The 23,701-nt window shown below is 44.0% G+C and overlaps 1 protein-coding gene and 1 long non-coding RNA gene across 2 annotated transcripts in view; both read left to right on the top strand.

The window, feature by feature from the left end:
- The first annotated feature begins 2,012 nt into the window (after positions 1–2,012).
- The window catches only part of erfl3 (Ets2 repressor factor like 3), a 42,775-nt gene continuing 21,086 nt past the window's right edge, over positions 2,013–23,701 (top strand). The window contains exon 1 of the mRNA XM_053433477.1: positions 2,013–2,263. Coding sequence (XP_053289452.1) covers positions 2,242–2,263 — 22 coding nt within the window. The 5' untranslated portion in view covers positions 2,013–2,241. The remainder of the gene's footprint in view (positions 2,264–23,701) is intronic.
- Positions 2,270–23,340, top strand: LOC128450062 (uncharacterized). Its single transcript, XR_008339937.1, has 3 exons — positions 2,270–2,579; positions 21,604–21,727; positions 23,245–23,340. It is a non-coding gene; the product is annotated as an uncharacterized LOC128450062 (long non-coding RNA).

The following is a 23,701-nucleotide window of genomic DNA, read 5'->3' as shown; positions in this document are numbered from 1 at the left end:
GCAGAGTGGGTTTCCTGAGCCCGTCGGAGAATGGCCAGCGAAGGGACGAGAAATCCTGTTGGTAAATCACGCCGCGCGGACGCCGCTGCTGACAGGGGACTTTGTTTACTTTGTTTTACTACCACTGTCTTATCCTGTTGACAAGGCCGGGCAGCCGGGCATATCGCTGACGTAGCAATGCGGTCGAAAAATGCACAAAAACACACATACAGCCTCCGTCACTCGCAGCAGGTGCCAGAGAAAAAGAAGATGAAAAAAAAAAGAGGAGATGCACTTCACCTCCCATGCACGACGCCTCAGCCGCTCACATGCACGGTGATAACACATGACAGCTTCATATCAGTGGCACATGAGGAAGCAGGAGGTCAGTGTTGGAGGTGACAGGAAACAAGTCTGTGCATGACACGATGTGACACGGCCAGATGAACTCTGGCGTACTTGCATACATACACTTTATGCTAACACATGCTGTGGGTCACTGTGCGTATGTGTGTGTGTGTGTGTTTGACTGTGAGTCAGAGGCCAGATACAGTTGGTTGACTTCGCCTTAAAAAAAGAGGAAAGGGGAGTTAGTGCAACATGACCGAGTGGCAGCAGAACAGGATGCAGGTTCATATTCAAATGAACCACAGGAGGTGTTTCTTCTTTCTTTTCTTTTTACGTTAAGTTCTTTCGCTACTTATGTGAAAACCATTTTACGGGAAATAATAGAGGGGAAATTGTCACTGCTGTGGCTACAAACATCCAAACAGGGATAGTCCACCCCCGAAAAAAATCCATTCATTATCTCCTCACAACTATAACGAAGGAGGGTGGATCAAGTGTTAAAGTCCACAAAATGCTTTTTTAGTTTTTTAGAGGACTTTTAGTAATATGTCTATCTATTAAGGTTAGATTTATACGGTACCAACACACAACATGTTTTGTGTAGATAAACAATTGCTGCAAAGGTCAACACATTTTTTGTCAAATGGTGATGCAATCATTTCTTCTGTTCGTGTTGGCTGATGCAGTTCCCATACTAATGAGTACTGGGACCGTGTTCTGTGCCCTCATCTGCTGAACTCCACTGTGTACTAACACAGAACAAACTTTGTCCTCTTTCACCGACACTGACGCCGATCAGGGATCTCAGGGATGGAGCTTTCATTACCATCCCTACAGAACGATGAGCTGCCTTCACCGAACACTGGTGTGTTTAATACCGAGCCTCCTGTTTTCCCTTCGCTGCAGCTCTCACATTCAGTTCGCCCGCTTGATAAGTGTAATCATCCCGATATGAAAGACTCTCCTGATCAGCGCCATAACTGCTGATTGACGCAACAAACAAAAAAAAAGAACTCTCGCGCCTCTCTCTCCACTCGTAGGGGACTCGGATGTGACGTCAGCACGGCAGCGCGCGGTGGCGGTCTCCTGGGCAACGCCGCGTGCTGCATTGACGCCAGCGCGGGCCCCGGGCTCGTGGTGAGGGGGCGTGACCCGCCACGTTAGCCCCCCCCTCCTCCCCGGCCCTCCTCGCTCTTTCCCTCTCCGCGTCGGTGTGGGCGGGCCAGAGAGAGAGAGAGAGGGAGAGAGAGAGAGGCAGCGAAACACGACACCCCGAGGAGAGAGAGAGAGAGAGAGAGACTGAGAGAGTGAGTGGAGGACTGGAAGAAAAAAAAAAGTCCGTAAAGAAAGAGAGGCTCCTCACTCCGACGCTAATTTCTGTCAAACAAGTAGCGAAGCTTCGCGGCGGAGAGATGTCACACAGCGGCCGGGAAGCGGCGGTGGAGACGGAGTGAACCGGACAGTTAGAACTTGTTGGAGAAGAAGAGAGAGAGAGAGAAGGTTTTTCCTCGAGTCGGGACCGTAGCTTCGTCTTACCGCTGCAACTTGAGAGCAGGTTTCCACGCTGCTGCTGGTGCTACTGGTGGCGGTGACGGGACGAGAGGCGACAGAGGACCGCACCGCGAGGTCCGTGCCCCGCTGTGGAAAGCGCTCGAGCGGGCCCTTCTGCGCGGCTGGAGCTCGGAGGAAGGAGGGACCGAGAGGGCGCCGTGGTTCTCGGACACAGCCGCCGAGGCAGCGCGGTCAGAAAACTTTCACCTCAACTAGTTTCCCGTCGTCGGGAACTCGCGGCGGAGGAAGAAGAGGCCGAGAGACTCGACTTGTTCTGCGACTCACGAGCGACTTCGTGCGGAATCCACCGGGTTCGAGGAACTTTAGCCACCGTCCTGCTAAGTGAGCTAAAGCGGAGAGAGCATGAAAACACCCGGAGACTCCGGTAAGTTCTGAGCTAATCCTGCCGGGAAGCGCTACCCTCCATTGTCTTTGTTTACTTGAGCCAACCACACTTTTAATAACTTCACACAACTAGCAGCAGCCACTTGTAGTTCAAAATTACCCCCCCCCCTAGAATTGTTGATGTGAGTTGTTCTCGTGGATCCGTCCATTGTTTAAATCTGGTGCAGCTTCAGTGCTGTACAACAGGAAGTGGTTAAACTACTGTACAGTTGTTACAGCGACATCCTCTGTGTCACACGAACAACCTCATTTCACCAGCCAACACCTTTCAGACGAGGGGCTGAAAAATCCTAGAAGTACCTTGTGTGTGTGTTTGTAGAGTGTGTGTGTGTGTAGGAGAGAGAGGGGGATGTGGACATGCTGATAAGTTCTCCCCTGTCTGTGGTGCACATGAGATGATTGGATCTGATCAGGTTCCTACACAGTGAGTGATCTGAAGTTAACCCAGTAATTGAGCACATAAGATTGTCAGGTTTCTTGGCCTGTCAGCATATTGAAGTGTGTTAGAGAGAGGGAGGGAGAGAGAGAGGGGAGGGGGTTTCCAGTAGTCAGCTGAGGTGTGTTTGTCTAATTCCTGAAATGCTTGCATAAGTTTGTTCGTGCTTCTTCTCCGTGAAAGACGGAGCAATTTTTCCGAAATGAGGAGGAAGTGGAAGTGCTGCCATTTGTGCCAGCTATGCATTTTTATTCCTCCAAAAATAAGAAATCAACTGTATCTGCCCGACACAACCTTTTTTTTCTTTCAGTCACTAAAGTTCATCTGTTGACAAAACTCAACAGACCAGAGCTGGAACTATTCTTTGATTATTATATTGTATATATTATTTTAAATTAAAACAGTGGGGAGGAACAACTTCAATATTTGAAAAGTAACAGATTACCATTTTCCTTTTTCACATATAATTTCAATTTGAAAAGTTGGGATTCTTTGCAGGTGTTTTGACTTTCTGTCTGAAAAGCTGGACATCTGAAGACTTCTTATACTAAATGATTATTCAAAGTAAAAGTGGAAGATTAATAATGAAAGTAATTGTCAGCTGCAGCCCTAAAACCAACATGAAGCACCAGAGACCTGGTGGATAACATCTGAAAGTTTACTACAGTCATTTATTGTATCTGGCCCCCTGTGCGAAACATATTTAATAAGTTGTGGTTCCTGCGGGAACAATGTGATGACTTTCTAAGTAGCTACTGGTGAGCGTTTGGCACAGGACAGTGTGTGCGAGTGTGTGTGTGTGACGGACAAAGTGTGTGGGACAAACTTTTCCACTCGGGATGTTCCCCTCCCTTCCCCCACCCTGTCCCCTCCTGACTCCTGCTGCACCCAGCCTTCAGCCCCTCCACATTCCTGCACACACACCCACTCTCTGCAGCAGCCCCAAGGAGGCTACTATGACATCACACCACGTCCCACCACAAGTAGCCCTTTTATTACTCTGGACTCCGTGTTGGTGCGGCAGCAGAAAGATTCGGCCCTGCGGGGAAAGGTTGCAAAAAAATTGATTGTGCTTAAGTGTTTTTGGTTTGATGTATGCAGTCGGTGTGGGTTTGTGTTTGCGTAGCAGGTTGATTGTGTTTGTTATCTGTTCAGTAAAGAGGAAGAACATTTATTTGTCCTACTATCCTGTGACTCTGACTAATCTTATTCACCATTTAATTGCTTCTAAATATTACTTTAATTATCTCCACCGCAGAGGTTATGTTTTCTCCCCTGTTTGTTTGTTGGTTCATATGTTTCTTTGTTTGCAAAAAGATAACACAAAAACAACTTCACAACTTTCCTTGAAACTAGGGTTCTTTTTCAACATTTTGTTGATTTCTCAGGGGCAGTTTAATTGAATTTGAGTGGAGTTAATTTGCATTGGTTAAGGCAAACGCTCTGTTAAGTGCCATTTTAGTTGAGTATATGATTAAAGATAAATCCTGACACCAAGACCTAATCTAACAATTCCAAATTATATCAGTTTATAATACTCATGGCTTGAACAACCAATTGTGATTTCTTTCTTGATTAATCATTTGGTTTATAAAAAGTAGAACAAAATAATAAAACAGATCACCACTTATTTGACAAAATCCAAAGATATTTACTTTATTATGATGTAAAAATAAACCAGCAAATATAGTTTTTTAAGTTTCTTATCAGCTCTGATAATTTAAAATAAGGAAAAGTCAAAAAGTCTCTCACCTCTGTGTTGTTATAGGCTTAATCAAGTTATTCAACAGACATCAAAATCAAATTTGACTATTTCTAAGCTTATTCATTAATTGATTAATCATTGTAGCTGTAGCTGGTAAACACAGCATCTCTGTATCAGAGGCACGATCTTATAACGGCACATTTAAATAGGTGAATTATAGAACTGGTTAATCCGAGGCGCCCTCCTGATCTGTCTGATCTCCTGCTGTTGCTGTGTTTCCAATCAGAACCCAAGTTTTAACCCTTAACCTACAGATCCAGTCGTTTAGATTGAACACATTTGTGTAGGATGAAAAATGTAATCATCCCTGACCAGGATGTTCGGTAATGTGGGATTATGTCCCGTACGGTAAGCTGCTGCCTCTCCGAGTTTACCTCGTCTCTCTCAATCACTGGACACTTCCTTTGCGCTCCTGTTTTCCACAGTCACTTCATTAGCCTGAATAGATGATAGGATTTCTGCTGAGATGGAGAACTGATGTGATGAAGCAGGAAATGATATGGCTGTAGCTGCATCTATTGTCGTTGGTGGATCACTGCTGGTGCTGTAGCGTTGGAAAGGATCCAATTTAATATGCGTTTATATCAAATCGGCAGCTGTTTACCCGGTGTTTTTAGTGTTTGAGGAGTCGGGATGATTAAATTGAGGCAAAGTATTCTACAGGTTGTGTTAGTCAACATACAGGGAGCTGATGTGTAGTTTCTCGTCTGCCCTTACAAAGTTATATCCACCATTGTGTGACCCTCAAAGGCTGTGCTAATGATTACACATACACACATGCGCTGTACTCTGCCTTTTTGTGTTTCACCAGTTTTCTTCCCATCCCTCCCCAAGGGTCACAATTTTTCTTCCACCACCTCTGTCATCCTCGTTTCTCACTCTGACGGGATAAGGACTGGTGTGTGTCTTTGTGTGATGGAATTGCATAGTGGGACCCCTGGCTCAGGAGTGGCCATTGTGCGTGTGTGTGTGCGTGGAGTACGGGACAATGGTGGGAGTGGGGCAGGCCCTGGAGCTGATTGTGTGTGGACTTGTGGGGCCAGGGACCTCTCATTGTACTCATAATGGTGCGGAGTAGCTCATAGTTTGGTGGTGCTTTTGACAAGTGAAGAGACTGCAGTGTGTGTGTGTGTAAGTGTGAGAGAGTGTTTAAGAAAAAGCGAGGTAATTTGGGCATCCCAGTCTATTTCTCATCAGTCACTCAACAACGAAGTTTAATGATAGTTGTTTTTTCTCTCTTTGTGCTGCTTGCTGCTCCCCCAGAGTGATTGACATGCTTTAGGGCTGTTTTACCACTTACTCTCGACACACACACATTACACACAAACACAGTCCTGCCTTATGATGTGGCAGGGCAAGAGACAAAAGGGTAGCTTTTGAGAACGGAACTGAAAGGAAACATTTCACCTTTTCCCCCTATGTGTGCGATTGCGAGCATATGCTTTTCAATCTCAACACACAACCACTGTGATGATAAGTGCAGCGATTAGCCTTATCTGTGAAAACTCCCTCGCAGTGCTGACCACAGCAGAACCGCTGCCTCCCATTATCCCAATACAGTTTTATAGCCCGCTTTATGGGACAGTGCCCTGCTGTGATCAGGTTCAGCCAACACACGTAAAGCTCGAAACAGGTGATGTTCCACAACAAAACTGCTAATCCTTTCTTTTTGAAAGAGCAGAGAAATTCTGTGAGGTGCCTGCTAAATCTATTTAGCCACAGCACCATTACTGATGACGCAGTGGGATAAAATCAATTTAACCCAACCCTAACCCTAGGACATTTGCATATTTTTCTTAATGCAAAGTATTTATATTATAATATGGTACATTTCATGCTCAACATGTTGTTTAACAGACAGACTGAGCGTTCAAAATCCCGCGGCAGCCCGGCCCAGGTTACCTTGTCGCCACAGGTCTTCATAAAAGTCTAGATATGTTTGTCTGCGAAGCTAAGTTGACAAATGACTTCTGGTAGAGGGGGCCCTCAGTTGTGGGAAATGTCTGTATTTAGCCAGGAATGTGACCAAAGGGAACAATGTGCTCAGCCAGTCGACACTAATAGACCTCCCCACCATTAGTCCTGTGCCGCCCTTGACCAGGGAGACCCCAGCCAACAAGGCAGCGTTACCCTTGAAGGCCCGGGCGCTTCTGACCGTTGTCCCGCCGCTGCCTGTGGCCCACTCACGCCCACAGAGACCCACACATTAACCTCACATCTGACCGTCGAGTCCTATAGATTATCAGTCTCTGGGACCTATGCGATCAGCTGCATGACTCCCGGCTCCGACACTAAAGAACTCCATTTAAAGTTCACATTCAGACACAGAGAAAACAGTTTGCCTATGTAAATGTGTCCTCGGGCTGTTTGTGTCTGTCTGCGGTGTGAGTTGAACCTAGTTTTACTGCAATGCCGTTGGTTGTATGTCCCCACATGACCCCACATTGACTATTGGTAATTGGTCAGGGATGGTAATGGAGTGCTTCTGCATGCCTGGATGGGACGGACTGTTGATGGATAACCGTAACACTTTTGAGGCTCATATTTGTGAGCACACACCACGCACACTCACACTCTCACTGCTGCTTTTTATTGGAATTCTTGGACCTCCCACATTCCTGCTCAGAAGGTTAATAGTTGCCGGCTGTGTTGCATTACACATGAGGGGAAAACACAACAGTCACTATCTCTGCAAGCCTTTCATGAACACACTCACCCAGTGGCTTGCAAATGCATGCGTGCATTCATGCATTTGAATGCCTCCTAAGGACAAAATGAGTAAAATGCATTGTTAGAATGCAATCAAAAATAATGCTTCATTATTTGAATATTGTTAATTAAAGCTGTCGACCTCAAATTTCTCCCAAACTTAACACCAAGGCTCTTTTTTCAGATGGGTATCAAAATTCGTGTGGAGAATGCACTGGGGTGTGTTGGTGTGCTTGGATTGACCTGCGCTGTTCAGCAGCTGTTTGTTTGTGCATGCATGTGTATGGTAATGTAATATGGGGATTTTACAGAGCTACATTGTTGTAGAGATGACTCGGAGTGAGGTGCAGAATGGCATTTTATTGTAAAAGAATATATGAGATAAGGTTTTTGTAGAGGAGCAGCTGTGCGAAGGTTTTGCTGGTGAACAAAGTGTGTTCGTCAGAGCTTGTGGGTGGAGGCATAAAAGCTTCTCAGGGACGACGGCGCCATTGAAACTGATCGGAGTCTGATGACATGCACGCGCGCACACACACACTTGCACACACACGTGAAGATCAGGTAACTCTATGCCTCTGATCCCTCCAGATGAGAGGTTTTTATTTTGGATCCTCACAACACAATGACCTGTCCTGTAGGTTGGAGCCGGGAGTGTCACCTCTCTGCTGGTCGGTGTATAATCGGGGTGTAAGCTGTCAAGACCATGACAGCACCTACTCACCCAGGCAGTCAGTCACGAAGCCCACGTTCTCTTCACCTCTATCCCTAGAAGTGGGGGCTCTCCACCATCTCTGACCACATCACTAACACCTGGCCTGGCTTCCTGTGCACACACGCAAGCACGGGGCAGTTTCTCCTAGTCCTCGACTGATGCCAGTGCAGCCATGGCTTTTTCTTTAACCCATGCTAAGACTCGGCCTGGGTGGTGCTGAAATGTATACTCCTAATCTCCTTAGATTAACCTCAATAATACTGAACATGCTGAGGGTTCCAAGTATATTGTAAGGAATCAGCACACAGTGTGTCCGCTAACATGCATTCATACCAGAAAGGATTCAAACAACAGGAGTTGATCTTCTTTGTTATGTACATTTAAATGAAACATTTAAATGGCTGTTTTTTTATTTTTTAAATTTACTTTTTAGTTTTACTTGCCTGGAAACTTCAACAGCAGATTCAAAGTTTTAAACTCATAAATAAGTCATTTTCGAAACTACAATTTCTACACACTGATTTGAACTTCACAATCATTGTGTGTGTATTAGTGTTTTAAGTGTGATGGGGATTGGGCTACCCCGCTGTCCCAGGCCTTTGATTGAGGTAGGTGGTGAGTGGAGCTCCTAACCCCTCTCTAACCCCTTAAGTCCAGTGCAGTCAGCAGACACTCCCTGCAGAAAAGCAGCAGTGTTTGAATAGTTCCTCTGGCTATTTTTATCTGGGAATCTGCCTCTGTGCTGGACCCAGGGAGCTCGGGTGGAGGGCAAATATCTAATCTAATTTCGGACGATGGGAAGTCACCAAAAGGACTTCTGTGCCACTTGCATTGTGTCGATATTTTCTGTGTGTGCGTCTGTGTGTGTGTGTGTGTGTGTGCGTCTGTGTGCCGTCGAGTATTGAAATGCTGTCTGGCGCCAAGTTAAACTTCTTCTCTTGTCACCCTCCTCCCCCCTCAACCCTCTCTCCCATCCCCCATTCCTCCCTGTGATTTTTTTTTTTCTCCTCACTTTCTCTCTCCTCCACCCTCCACCCCATGTGAGGAATGCAAGATCACGTTTGCACTTTTCTTTTCAACCAGTCTTTCCTCTTCCTCGGCCTGTCAGCCTTTCACTTTGCTTGTTCCCTCGCAGTCTTAACCTCGTTTCTCTCTCTCTCTTTCTCTCCCGGCATGATCAGACCTGTTCTCTTTTGTACGTCAGGGCACATTTTGAACTTTGAGCCAACTCACCGCAGCCCGTGTTCCACTGAGAAAGTTATGTGCATTTGAAAGGCAGGGCTTTGGTCGGGAACGCCACGGCGGTTGTAAAAAGTGTGTCTTCGTGGGAACAAACTGTCCCAAACTGTTGTTAATAAAAAAGATGGAAACTGGTGTGGTAAACTTTTTAATTTACATCTGAGCTCAGGCATTTAGTGCAATGTAACAGCTGGACTGTTTGCTGGTACTGCACTTTTGGGGCCAATGCAACACTGATAGGGAGTCTATTGATATTTCAGCTGTTGTTCTTTATGTGTAGAGGTATATCAACAGGAAGAAATTGATGAGGTTGTTGTTCATTAACTTTCCAGTAATGTATTTCAAAAACTAGCTACATACCTCAGAGACACTGTCTTCCCTCAGCTTGGATGTGTTATTTGCTGCATGTGCCAAAGATAAACAAAATGTCTTCACTTCCCACCATTATCTAGAAATGAAGCTAAGATATATGCCGGATATAATCGCCGCCATCTAGCACATTTGGAGCCAGAGCCTGGGCAGTAGTGATTGGAGGATGAAGCCGTAGTTACACATGTTCAACCAATCACAAGGCAATCTCAGCTGTCAATCATCACCTCCGTTTTACAGCAGCAAATAACCAATTAATACCATCACTGTGATAAGAAGTTCCTAAAAGGACAGAAACCATCAAATGTCTCATCTATTAACATGGTGGAGGTGGGATTTTGGACCTATACTGTAGCCAGGCACCAGGTGGGGCTCAAGACACTTTGGCTTCACTTTTTGGGAGCTGTCCATATATATATATATACACAGTCTATGGTGTGCACATATAGATGCTACCTAATTAGCCAAATGGCAAGGTCCAGCAGAGCCAGCAGTAACAAACTGTGGTTGTGTGTGAAGGAAGGAAATAAGTGGAAAGACGACATCCTTTGCCTTTTATCAGCTGCAGCAGCTTGATCTGATGTCATCCTTCTGGAAAAACCCATAAACAAGCACTGTCTTTTATACTCGAGATTTAGAAACACAAACCCATAGTTTCAGCCTAAATTACACTGAGTGACTGTTAATCCTCTAGTTGAGTCACAGACCAGTTGGTAAATGCTGCTCTCTAGCTAGACTTCTTATTTCTGAGACGGATGAAGCCATCCTATGAAGTGTGTGTGCACGTGTGTGTGTGTGTGTGTAGGAGGGAGATAGTGGTTTCATTTACAATCGACTGTTGTGTGTTTATGCACACACACACACGCGCGCCCAAACACACACGTGCACATGTCCCTGTAGGGGAGTGAAACCTTTTTAAGCATCGATTGACCCACCCATCCCACCGTCCTCTCCTCCCTCTCACTAACATTTCTATGTCACCAATCCATGGACTAATACCCCAGTGGCAGCTCCTCTTCCATTAGCCTCCTCCTCCTCTTTCCTCCTTGCTCCCCTCATACCCCCCCCCCCCTCTCCATGTCACCCTACCATTTCACCGGACACCCTGATTTATCAGCCAACTTGACTGGAGGGCCAAATGCAACATGGATATCTGCTTACTAGCTTAATTATTATAGAAAGCTGTCTGTCACTGTCAAATTGTATTTAGCAATAGTCAGCGGTTGGCGTTAATTCACCCTGGAAACTCTAAATATGAGCTTCAAGTCAGACTAGACCACACGCTGGGATCAAGTGTAAGTTGTCATGTAGTGCATTTGTTGTGCATACATACTGCATGTCCATATAAACACACACACACAGCCCTGGGCTCCTTCTAAGATGTATGGTCAATGGCAGAATCAACTGTGGTGGATTTCACTCGCGGCAGTAGAAGAGCCCGACTATTTTTGCCCACCGGCCCTCGTCCTCTTAAATGTTCATAAGACATCCTTCCTCCAGGACACAGGCTTTTTCTCGGCTCTCCAGGTGCATGTGTGTATCTCCTGCTTGTGAATCAGTGAGTGTTCTGGCCTGAGAGAAACTGAATAATACATTGGATCATTGGAAAGGTATTTATAGGAAAACAGAGTGATTAAAGTTTAATGACAAAGGCGGCCATCAGTGCTGTACATCATATTGCGCATCGTCCTCCTCAACACACACACACAGAGACACACACACACACACACAGACACACACTCACGTACACAGGAAGAGAGAGAGAGTTGGAAACGGGGCTCATCTCATCACATATTTGTACATAAGTGTTCCCGCCAGTTTCACATGCTGTACCATTCTCTGCTCTTTTAGTGCCTTGACCTGAACACATCCTCTAGTGTTTTTGAGCCATTTGGTCATTTGCAGAAGTCTGACTAAATGATTGATGTTGCTCATACGTAGGTAAAGACAGCATAGACAGTGTTTTGGGCAAACACCTGTAGTCTGCACCTCCGTGTCCACACAGTTCACTGCGGCGACTTCTACGAATGCTCCTTTGAAACACTGTCCCTTACAACATCATCATCCGTGTGACTTACACAGCGTGCAGGGTGAACAGACTTTGCTTATGACTCTGCCCCGACCACACAGACACGCTCACGCTCTAAATTTAACACCAGCCACAGAAAGCTCCACAACCTCACTTGATTCAAAATCCGTTTGAGTTTTTTTTTAAGTGTCCTGCATATTTAATCTGGTCTAAATGCTTTCTTTCAGAAAACCCTGTAACTAAATTGAAGTTACTGTTTTTAAATATTTAAATTTAGTTTTGGTGGAATAACCATTGGGTCAGTGAATGCAGTCCTCAGATTATTTCAGCTACTCAATACTATATATTATTTAATCTATCATATAATATGTTAATTTACTTGCATTCTGGGTGTCATACATAATAAACCCAAGTTAAACGTTTTCACCGTAGACAATGCACCATTTTGAAACTTATGAGCCTTTAGTAATTATCAATCATTGAACACTAACATGGCTGGTGACCAGTTCAAGAAAAAGCTTAAGTCTGCAGCTCTGGTCCATGACATCAACGTTAAGCAGCTTGCCCAGTCCCTGCTGTCCGTCTGTACATGTGTGATGTGTGTGTGCTCCACTGCCTCTGTACAGTAGCCCTGCCCACGGTCACAATACTTTTATCCACGTCCATTTTTAGCCTCAGATGTGGCCCAGGGAAATTACGTAATGTCCAAGCAGTTGCATGCGGGTGGGCGCACACACACACACACATATAGGCCTACTGTACATACACAGACACACACACACACACACACACACACACACACACACACACACAGTGATTGTTGTTTTTGGGGATTAAAGCTTTTGATGAAGTGAACAGTGAGCCCCCTGACCAGTCACAGGGTGAGACGGAAAAGGAAAGTAGGGAATAATAGATCAAAAGCAGCGGAGGGGATTTGCAGGAGCATGAGGGAGGGAGAGATGAGGGACTAAATGGGGAGAAGCAGAGAGCATGATGGAGGAATATAAAATGGACAAGATGGTTGGAAGGTGCTTGGGTATTGAGCCTGATAAGAGTTGAATAAGAGAAGGAGAACGTGAAATGGCTCCAAACTCAGGTCACCAGTTAAAATCAAATTCAGATGAGGGGTTTTCAATTTCATAGATGCAATTCATTCCAGGTCTGTGGCATCTAAACTCTATTAAAAGAAAGCAATAAGTGATTAATGTTCAAAGAGGTTTTATCAGCATATTTTCTTCAACATGGCGTGTCTGCATTTCAAATGCCAGCGTGTGCATCTAGGCTCGACATGTATGTTACCGTAGAGACAAGTCATAAACGCTTCATCTTTCCTCTGCCAGGAGATGTCAATCAAAATAATATGTTAGTGACTATAGGCTACAGAAAGACTGCAGGAAAAAAATCAGAAGTGCTGTCACCATAGTTTTAGTGAATTGCTTTTGCCCACACACACATTAATATATACACCAGGGTCCTGCACAAGCTCATACACAGCATAGCCCCCAGCTATAGTGTACTCCCTGTGTGTAAGTGGGCGTTTTGTTATCAAGTTTATTGTGTTTGTCTGGCTCGAGTACTACAGGTTATGTTCAAAGGTACATCTTCAAGGGCTGGGGCAAAATGCTTATCTCCCTATTTGTATTTATACTGGCACAATATTTGGCTATGTATTTAATATATATAACAAGTGTTGTGATTCAAAATTACGATTTATTGCTACACACACACACATAAATGTTGATATCTTATTTTAAATCTGCTACAAAATGAAATATGTTCCTAATCTGATGAAACAGGGTATGAATGCTGGATCCCGATGTCTTGTCTCGAGTGTATGTGTCATCAAATTGTTATTGTGTGGAGGTGAAACTGAAAACTAGCGTAGCTATCATTTCATGGGAAACCCCCTTGCTACCTTACACCTTGGAGGGATGATCTGAGCATTTTTGATTCAGCGATCAGGACAATAGATTATGTGAATGCCATCTTTATAATGCGTGCCTTTTGTGTGTGTGTGACACATAGCCTAGAGGTATCGCTGTTGTATATTCACGCACACATGTACAATGTGGTGCAGAAGCGCGAGACCACTTCCTGAAATGCACAAGCAGCGAGGTAGCGCCTCATGTTATGAGTTCCACCAAGCAGAGGTAATCGGTGTGTTTACACTCGGCTCTTGCATAACGCCGGCTGAGCGGCGCACGGACGGAGGGGAGAAGGTTCATCGCTCTCTCTCTTTCTCTGCCAGCCACCGTTTTATCTCTGTGAACTAACTTCCTTCCCCTTTGCTCATTCATTTCTCTTTTTTCACTTCCTTCCTCTTGTCCTCATCTGTTTCTTCAGACACCTGTTACTACGGTGCATATGCCTTCACAACATAATGTAACATTAGATACAATGAAAAGATAAAATAAATGTTATGCAGGAACAAAATGTTCATTTGATATAGTTTTTGGTTCTGGTTTCAATTGTAAAAAAGCCAATTTACAACACATTATCTTAGGGCACTTTGAAGAGAAACCTGTCCCATTTGTAATGTGAATAACCAAGTGATCCTGGACTGACTGTCAATATTTCATCCTTATTTTCAAATTATATTATTTTTTCTCCCTCTCTGTGCCGGAGTTTTTCTCTGCTTTTGAGTGTCTGCTTCGGATCGGGTGGATGTGGTCGGACGGCACATCTTATTAACTGGTTCTGACGAAGCATAAACTCAGTTTGCCCTTATACATCCCAATGATAATACTACATCTACTTCCACAGCACTTCATTAAACATCGAGAGCACAGAATAAACGTTATTGAGATTGTTAGTCTTGCCTGACTCTCGGGGTCTGACAGGCCAGTCAGGGCCACGTTGTTGGATGAATGAAACACTGTCCTACTCCCACTCAGGGAGGCCAGAATGAAACCATGTATACCACTGCTATTAACCTTAGATCATGTTGTCTGGTTTTGTTGTTGGGCCTGTGGCAGTGCAGGGAAGCTTTGTGTTTACTGTCGAGCTCATTGCTCAGTAGAGCTGATTGTTTAGATGGGTGTCTGGTACCATGTGGTACAGAAAGGTTCATGCAGCAGGCTGGATGGAGCCTGACCGTCTTGTTAGGTTCGCCTTCCATCAAAAACATCTGTAGCTCTGCCTCTGCATCCTTTTCTCTCTTACTCTTCATTTCTGTATTTTTGCTCCTCTCTCAAGTTACATCATCATCAGTCCTTCTCTCTTCTGTCTTCCTCCCTCTCCCGGGCTCTTGCATAACGCCCAGCTTTATTTGCTCCAGCTGAGGATTCTAATCTTTCCCACAAAGCACAGCGCAAGAGCAAACGGGGAGAGCAGAGAATGGGAGCCGGGCGCGCTGACCTTTCTAACGTGCCCGTGTGCGCTGCCTCGTTAACTCAGCCACTCCATCCATTAATGAGATCTGGAGCAGGGCTTTGTTGACCGGCACCAACAGCACAGCATCGAACTGTATGTGTTTGTGTGCTTGTAAAGATAGTTTTCATAATTTTATGCCTTTAGTCTATCATTTCAAGGTTGTGTGTGTGTATTTATGGGTGCTGTTGTCTGTCCCACCTCCTGCTGCAGTGTTGTAGGTGCATGGTCTCACTTGGCAGCCCTATGCTAACTGGGGGATAAGCACTGATTATCTACACAGCCTGCATTAGGAACACACACACACACACACACACACACACACTTTGGGAGACCCTGATGCTACATGACGAAGCACATTCCACCATTGTGACCAAATGTGCTCAGGTCATAAAGAAGATGAACTATATACCTCCAACCAAATAGGACATGGTATATTATCGTATTAAAAAGTTTGTGTGTGTTCCGACAGCAAATATGCCGTGCAGAGCTCATTGAGGCAAATTCTCCCCCTCTGATTTCTCCGAATCTCTCTCCACGTGCACAAGCACGCACACACACACACATACACAGGGGCACAAAGAAAGACACAGTAAGCCGGCTGTCTGGCTGCGACGTCTGTGCGAGGTGAGTGTTACATAAGGCTGATCAACACTACTTAATCAGCTTTAGGAGACATGTTTAACAAGCTGACCAAGTGGAGTGGGGGGGTTTAGTGGAGGAGAAAGAGGCAGTGAGGAGTCGGAGGGGCGCAAGACAAGGGCAAGGGCGCAGGAGCAGGGGGGAATGATGGAAACCAGGAAAAACTGAGTGAAGGACGAGAGCAGTGGGGGGAGAAGAGAAAGCGGTGACACGGCATGTGTCTTTTGTCCTGTTTATGACAAGATAAACAAACACACAAACACGCTGTGCTCTGCCCTTTGTGTCCCCCTCACAGGCCACTGGGATGCAGAGTCATGACGGCCAGGAGTGTGTGTGGGTGTGCATTTGTCAGTGCAGGTCCATCATATTTTACATGACAGACTGTGTCTCCTTGGACCTGAGATTTTTACAATCTTGTGTTAAACGTGGAATCATGATAAATGTTGAATTTACTGAGTCAGCCAGTATTTGTTGTTGCCATCCCAGTGATTCACCGCTCTCCCAAGTTTTGATTTACCAGGAAATGGAACCAGTTGCCTAGACTGAAATTCGGACATCAGGCTACTGAAAGTAAATGTTGATTTTTCCTTTTTTCTAAAAGTAAAAGTACCATATTAAAACTTTCGGCTATTCTCCTCCCTCTTTTTGTTTTTTTTAAGACTGAAATTGAAAGGTTCAGTGTGTAGAATTTTGTGATATCTAGTGGTAATGTTGCGTGTTGCAACCTCACCTAACCCTTCCAAACATGAAAGAGAACCTGTGGTAGCCTTCAGGATTCATAAAAACTCAAAAGGTGTTGCGTTTTTAAAGTATTTAAATATAAAGGGACCCTTCTAGGGTAAAGAAAACACCTATTCCTACAATTAAGATGAAACAAATAGTGAGAACATCGCTAGGATTATAACATTTCTGCCAATAGATCCCTCTCACCTAAAACTTACACTCTAAAGAGAGAGCATCCACTCTGCCTGAACATTTGTCTTTTCCTTTCAGGGCAATTTCCCCTAAATTATCATGCTTAGTTTATTTCATGTCTCTTGACTTGTGATGACAGTTTATTCATCTTGTGGTTCACCACTGCTAAGTAAACGTAGAGGGCACCGCTCAATCTGAATGAGTGTATTTCAGTAATGATTCACACATTCGCTCTGGTTTTGACAGTGACGGTGTTGTTAGCCTGTTTGTTTTATGTCGTTCCTTTTATTTCATCTCCAGCACCTTTTTTTTTCTCCCTTTGTACTTTTCTCTCCCGTTGACCTTTTCCCAGTTTCCTTCCCTCTCTTTTTCCCAAACACACACACACACACACACACACACACACACACACACACACACACACACACACACACACACACACACCTCTCTTAAAGAATGACTAGCAGATGTGGACAGAGCTTTTTTCCTTCATCTAAAATTAGCTGCGAAAGAAGAATGGCAGGAAAGCGCACAGGGCTGGACGCACAAATGGGAGGGATGGGGTGGGGGGGTTGGCGATGGGGGATTTGATGGAGGAATACACTAGAAGTGGAGGAAGGAATAGCTTGACGGGACTTAGTGAAGTAGTGTGTATTTTTGGTACTGTTCACACGCTGCTGACGCACAGGAGCCTCTTGAGGGCACGGTTTAGCGGCACCTCCGACTTTAAATGTGCATGTACTGCTAAGTAATACACTAAGGTGGGTGCCGTTCCTGGTGTTTGAGCCTATGTGAAATTAATTTAAAGAAAGCAGCGTAGCTGATGTTTGTTTCAGGGTGCTTCATTGTTGGCCCTTATTGTTTGATTATTACGTCATTTATTACTTTGTATATTCAGGGCCTAGACTGATCAAGGTGGTTGTGTTCATGTGAGTGCATGGGGTGCAAACTGTATGGATAGTGGATACTGAGTTAGCAAATGAGGATGAAAGTAGAAGGTTTTTATACTGGCTCACTTGGTCTCCTCCCATGTTCTGTCTTCACGTTCTTTTGCTGTGCACGACACACAGATGATTGAACATCTGACCAACTGAAGGAAACTAAATTGGCTCTCAGTTGAGTGCATACCTCCGCCAAGGCCCAACAGTCCCCTAATGAAAACACATTTAATTTTACTAGAGCTGGATTAAAAAAATATCAGTCGTCTTCTCCGACTCTCGTCAAATCCTGGATCAGCCCCCTGATCTCCACCCCTTCCATGGAAATGAGTTATGTGCAATTCTGCAAACAAACATGTGCGGAAGGAAATACCTTCTTGGTGAAGATAGAAACAGTCTTTTGTCCTGGTGTATTTGTTAAGGGATATTATGTAATGAGTTAATTGATTTGCAGTGAGAGCAGTTATCTTTGAATTGCTGTTTGAAGTGCATATCCTATGCGAGACTGTGTAAAAACAGTTTCGATCAAATCTCTAAAGTTATGAGCAGAAACTTGGGCCTTTTAGTGTCGCCATCATCATGATGCAACATTGCTCTGGAACTTCCCAGCCCTAATTTTTGTAATTACCCGTCTATTAGCATGTGGACGCTGTTGTACACAGTTCCAGAGCTGGTGTTCTCCCAATCAGCAGAAAGGCGTTAAGGACAACAGGCCTGGTTGGTAAGCTGCCAAGGTCCCCTGTTCACTCAGCACCCAAGGGCCCGCTCAGAATACCAGGCCACCATCCCTTTGCTTCACCCTCAACTTAGAGTTATCTGTCCCCTGATGATTATATAGTCTTCAAGGGAGTCAACAAGTGTTACTCAGCTGTTTCATCAAATACAAGCACTGTCAGTAGGCAGAAAAAAAACCTCCATAGTTTTTAGGCTACAACTGTGTTTGTTTTTCATAAAACACGAGGTAAGTGTTTGTTTTTCTGCCTTTCGCTCCACGTTGGATACCTTGCAGGGCATCGCCGGCACAGTTTGCCGCAGCGGAGCTATGAGAAAAACATGATTCCCCAGGGCCAGTCACCTATTCCACTCTCACCTCCAGTCTGAACAACAGCATGCAGCTCATAACAAGAGGCCCACACAAACACAAATACACACACACACACATGGTACATCCACAGGCTTCCCATTAAAGTTTTGATATTTTGAGCATGGACATGTTTTATGTGTTTGTCCGTCGTGTCAGGGTATCAATCGTAGCTCTCTCTGAACTCAAGTAGGGGCCACGTTGTGTGTCGTTGCAATTCATGTAATGCTTTGTTCAGTCAACTATAAAAATGTCTTTTTAGGTTCACAATGTCAGCTGCGTTGATGTTGGACTGTAAAACTAGGAATGTTGATTTTGTAGTTTGTACTAAAAGGGAAAAACATTGATAGACTATGTCATGGATTTCATTGTTGGAGGCATTGACATTGTTAAACAAGTCCCCAGTTTATAATTGTATGGTCTGACTAATTATTGTTATTTACTGTGTTACAAATTTTATGTATTTATTTGAATGTGGGAGCTACTGCTGACACACGAAAATGAACCATTTGGGTTTATTTGAAAAAAATAAATGTCATGTGGGCCCGGTAGGAAGGTTATGTTATCTGCGTGTCTGAACATCGCTCAACACCATAACTCATACTACCACGAAAATCTTACAATACTTAAAAAGTACAAACAGAAACTCAGTGTTTGCTGCTTTAAAAGCTTTTGATGGTAGAACAACATGTCAAGAGGATAAACAATCAAATCATAAGTAATTTGTTTAGAATAAGGCTATTTCTGAAATGAGAAGATATGTTTTTCAATCTCAATGAACAGTGAATAACTTAAATCATGTGTGATCTGATGAAGGGTCTGATTTTTAAAACACTGTCAACACAGTTTTCATTCTCTTATGTCCAAGACACTCAAAATGTTTGAAGACTGAGCTTTCAAAAAGAAGGTTTCCTAAGCTTACTACCTCTCATATCTAAACACATAATGTCCTTTGCAGCTCAATTTAACAACCTCCATATGTGCATGATGTTGTTCTATCAAACTTTATAAAAAGTCCTGACTCGGTCAGGGAGAGAGTCATAAAAATTAAGTTAATGTGTTCTGCCAGAGGGAACACATAAAGTTGTAACTACTGCTAAAATTGATGAGTCGTTGAATATATCTAGAGAAAATCAATCTGCAGCATATTAGATAATATATTTATCTTTGGTGTTTAACGAATTACATTTGTATCCACTTACAGGCTCTTCTTTGCCTGTTTTCTATTTTTTATATAAATGTACACTTCATACCTTTATGCTGTGAGGACACAACTTGTGTTTTTCACTATCTTCCAACTCAGACTCATTGCCCAATGTAAAGTATATTAATGTATTGTCCATATCCCCTGAATCCCCTGAGGTTTGTCTCTACACAACTCATCCAATTCGAACAGAATCAAAGTGTGTTAGAATTGGATGAGTTGTTTACAGACAAACTTTTTTTTTATTATCCTGCTAAATGCTCTCAAAGTTTCCTTTTTCAGCAAAGACCTAACTTCACTTCAGATTATAAGTGATTCCAAACACACCTCTATGCCAATGTAGCAGGGTGATTTTTTATTTTTTTGAAAGAACAAGAACAGATCCTTCTTTAGCTGGGAGACGTCTGGTGCAAATATCAGGTGTCTCTCACTTGCCATCGCGCATCCAAAATGTTAATCCACTGTGGAATGCGTAGGCACCAGATGCGAGACAGCAGGTCTGCGTGTACGTGTTCATGACTCATTTGTCTTCTAGTTTTTGTTTATTTCATAACATTGTAGGAAGAGCAGGGGAGAAAAAAAAACCACAATACAATCTAAGTGCTGGCTGCCAAACAGAGCGAGGCCTTGCTGGGTCCTTTTGACATGCAGAATATTTTTCTCTTGGAACTCTGCTGAACACAGGACGGGCTGCAAGTACGCCGGGTCGGGTTTAGACTGGAGGCTTTTTCTGCCTTGAGCAGCCCCCCTGCTCTTAGAGACTGTGGAAAAGTTGTCTTGTTCAGAGCCAAGGCTTGTGGGCACACACACGCACACACATATACACACTTTTAATGAACACACACACACACACACACACACACAGCCATGTAACACAGAACTCTGTCTCCTCACGACTACCTGTTGCTGGCCGATTCAGCCTCCCACTCCCCGCTCGCTCCTTCCCTTCCCTTTCTAATATCTGGTTTGTTTGAGGCCGTGTTCTATGCTTGAAAGCATTAATTGCCATTTATGCTTTATTTTTTTGTTCTGTTCGTTTCTGGGGGGGTTATTTTTAGGCCTTAAGTGTCTGGTTGCTAGGAGACAGTGTTAGGGAGAGAGAGAGAGAGAGAGAGAGGCAGGAGAATGGAGGAGAGTTTGCGTTGTGAATGCTGAATTACAAACACATTCACGCACTTAGTCAGCACTGACGCACACTAGCACACATGAATATACACACACACACACACGCTGGATGTTTTAGCCTGTAACTGTTAATGTGGACTTGTTACTGCGGAAAGTGTGTGTGTGTGTGCGTGTGTGTGTGTGTAGAGCTGCACGTGAAAGCTGTATAACTCATCCTTCTGCCTTATGCCTCATGCCTCAAACTAATCACCCCCTCTGTACATCAGCACTCTCCAGTACATGTGTATATACTTTACCGAGAACATAAACATTTCTCACTAGAAGTAATTGTGGTTTCTGAGTATTACCTGATTGGGTTTTGATTCTAGCCAGATTTTAGTGTCATTGTCACACATTGACACAGACACACACACACACACAGGAAGCAGATCTGTTGGTGTACAACAGATGCTAACATCCTGTCCCGCTATGGTGGCACATTCCAGGAAACCACCTCCCAAAAATGCCACCTGTCGCTCAGAGAATCACACACACACACACACACACACAAACATACAAACATACAAACACACACACACACACATACGCACCTACTCTAAAAGGCAGATATATTGTTCAATCAACCTGTGGCAAAGTCACTCACAACCAGTGACAATACCTGGATAATAGTTTGTTACAGCACCAGGCAATTTAGTAAATACACATTTATTACAGTAGTTGCATGTATTTTAATGGCCTGATGGTTTTTTGTCAATGTCTATATTTCTGTCCCTATTCCCTCACACAGTCAACACACTCTTTCAGGCAGTAGTGAGTGTGGGCAGTGTGTTGTTGGACCAGAGGTGAAGTGTCAACTGGCAGCTCTCTGCCAAGCTGTTGGCTGGAGAAGTACATTAACAGCAGACTGTGAGGTGGGGAGACAGAGTGAAGGAGAAGAGAGGCGCCTGTGGCCTGTAGCACGGCCGTGTTAGGCCTTAACAGCTTATCCCTAAAAGTAACTTTGAGGGACATTAATTATTAGACTAAAATAAGGCAAAACTACCATTAAATGTAGTTAAGACACACATATTTAATTAGATTTTCAGTTCAGCTGTTTTTTTCTGGGCAGGACTCCAAAATGTAAAGATATTCAGTCTTCATTATATATTATTAATATATTTAGCAAAATAGTTGTATTTCAGCCCAGTGAATTAATAATTTTTCACTTTCAATTTTTAAATACAGGGACGACTGCATTAATAGTCAAACCAGGTATGAGGCTGCATTGAAATCTGGATCTGGCAAATAGTTTGAGCTAATAAAGTATTCTGCTTCGTTCCAACATCTAAAATTATAGCTGTGTGTTTTCAACCTGGGTCCTTGCACCTTGCATTGTGTGAGTGCAGCATGTAGAAGGTGTGCGATTGTTTGTGTGTGCGTGTGTGTGAATTTCTAAAGAGAGAGGTGAATGTCCTGGGAGCAGTGTGTCACTTTGGTGAGTGTAAATATACCTAACAGTGCCCCGAGAGCGACAGGACCAGTCTCAAACACAATATTATTTTGCTGTTCTTAACACACTCTGGGGAACACACACACACACGCATAGAGACACACACTCCCACCAGGCGTGTTTATGGGTGTGATTACACAGGGAGAGCTTCAGATCAGGTGCAGTGCCCTGAGGCTTCGTGTGTGTAGTGTGGACAGAGCTCAGTGTTTTAGTTCACAGGGTGCTGCTCGTCCAACATGCATCTGAGGCCGCTGCTGACGTTTGCGCTTATTCTCTTCCGGTTCCTGGATAGGTGTGTGTCTGTGTGTGTGTGTGTTTGTGTGGCCTGTATAGTGAGCTCAGATGTCCCATGTGGTCAAGCACTAGAGTATTGGGTCCTCACAGGCTAAAATCAAGGTCACACCAAAAAACGCAGCCTTTTTAGAAACCAGGTGACTCCTCTTCAGTGATATTTTTTGAGGGAGGTTATTCTAGTATTCTTAATCTTATTAAATACACCCGGTTGATTTGCACAGTTTAATTTATGTGCCATTATTTTCAAGCAATGCAATATGTTTTAGAGCGATTCCCCGACTTTCAGGTATTTTACTGCTCTTTAATATAAACGTACAACTTCTGGTTATGTTTTTCAACTTCTAATTCATCTCGTTTCATTATATATTGAAATCAGTGAAGGAAACCTTGCCTACAAACCAACTTAATAAACAATAAACAAACCAACTGTGGAAATACAACCTCCTCAGTGGATGTAAATATGCAAAACCACTGAATATGAAAGGATGATTCAGAGATAAATTACTTGTATAATAAAATGATATACGAGTTCACAAACCATCTGCAAGCTTAGCATTTTTTTTCAAAATTAACCGCGAAACACACGTCCGTCCACACAAAGCTTTGCCTGAGCGGATGGATATTCAGGACTTAAGTCTTTTCCAGTCTCACAGTGGAGCCTGTGGATGTGGAGATCTGCAGCAGAGGATCCCTATGGACGCTCTGGCCTTTCTGTTTTTTCCCCTCTTGCTCCTCCCCTACAATTTCCTGGAAAAGACGTGCGTCTGTTCACTGGAAGAGAAGCTATACAGCACTGAGCCGAGAGACCGAATCTTACATCATGTCCTTCTCCTTCTTTGTCCCACTTGGGCTCTCATCTCCCTCTCCTCTTACTCCTTCAGCACTTCTGTACTTTCCCTCTTTTCCCCATCCATGTTGTGTGCTCTCGCTCACTCTCTCACTTGCTCTCCTACTGTTGAACAATAACCCCAGTGTGTGTGTGTGTGTGTGTGTGTGTGTGTGTGTGTGTGTGTTACTATTTTTGGCGCCTCCAAGGCCACAAAGTACTCTCTTCTCTCCTGCTCTTTCCCTGGTTCTCTCTTCTGCAGCTATACAGCCCCTT

The sequence above is a fragment of the Pleuronectes platessa genome, chromosome 10, assembly GCF_947347685.1.
Source record: "Pleuronectes platessa chromosome 10, fPlePla1.1, whole genome shotgun sequence".
Classification (NCBI taxonomy): domain Eukaryota; kingdom Metazoa; phylum Chordata; class Actinopteri; order Pleuronectiformes; family Pleuronectidae; genus Pleuronectes; species Pleuronectes platessa.
Note: the sequence above shows the minus strand (reverse complement) of the source record. Positions and strands in the feature narration are given on the sequence as shown.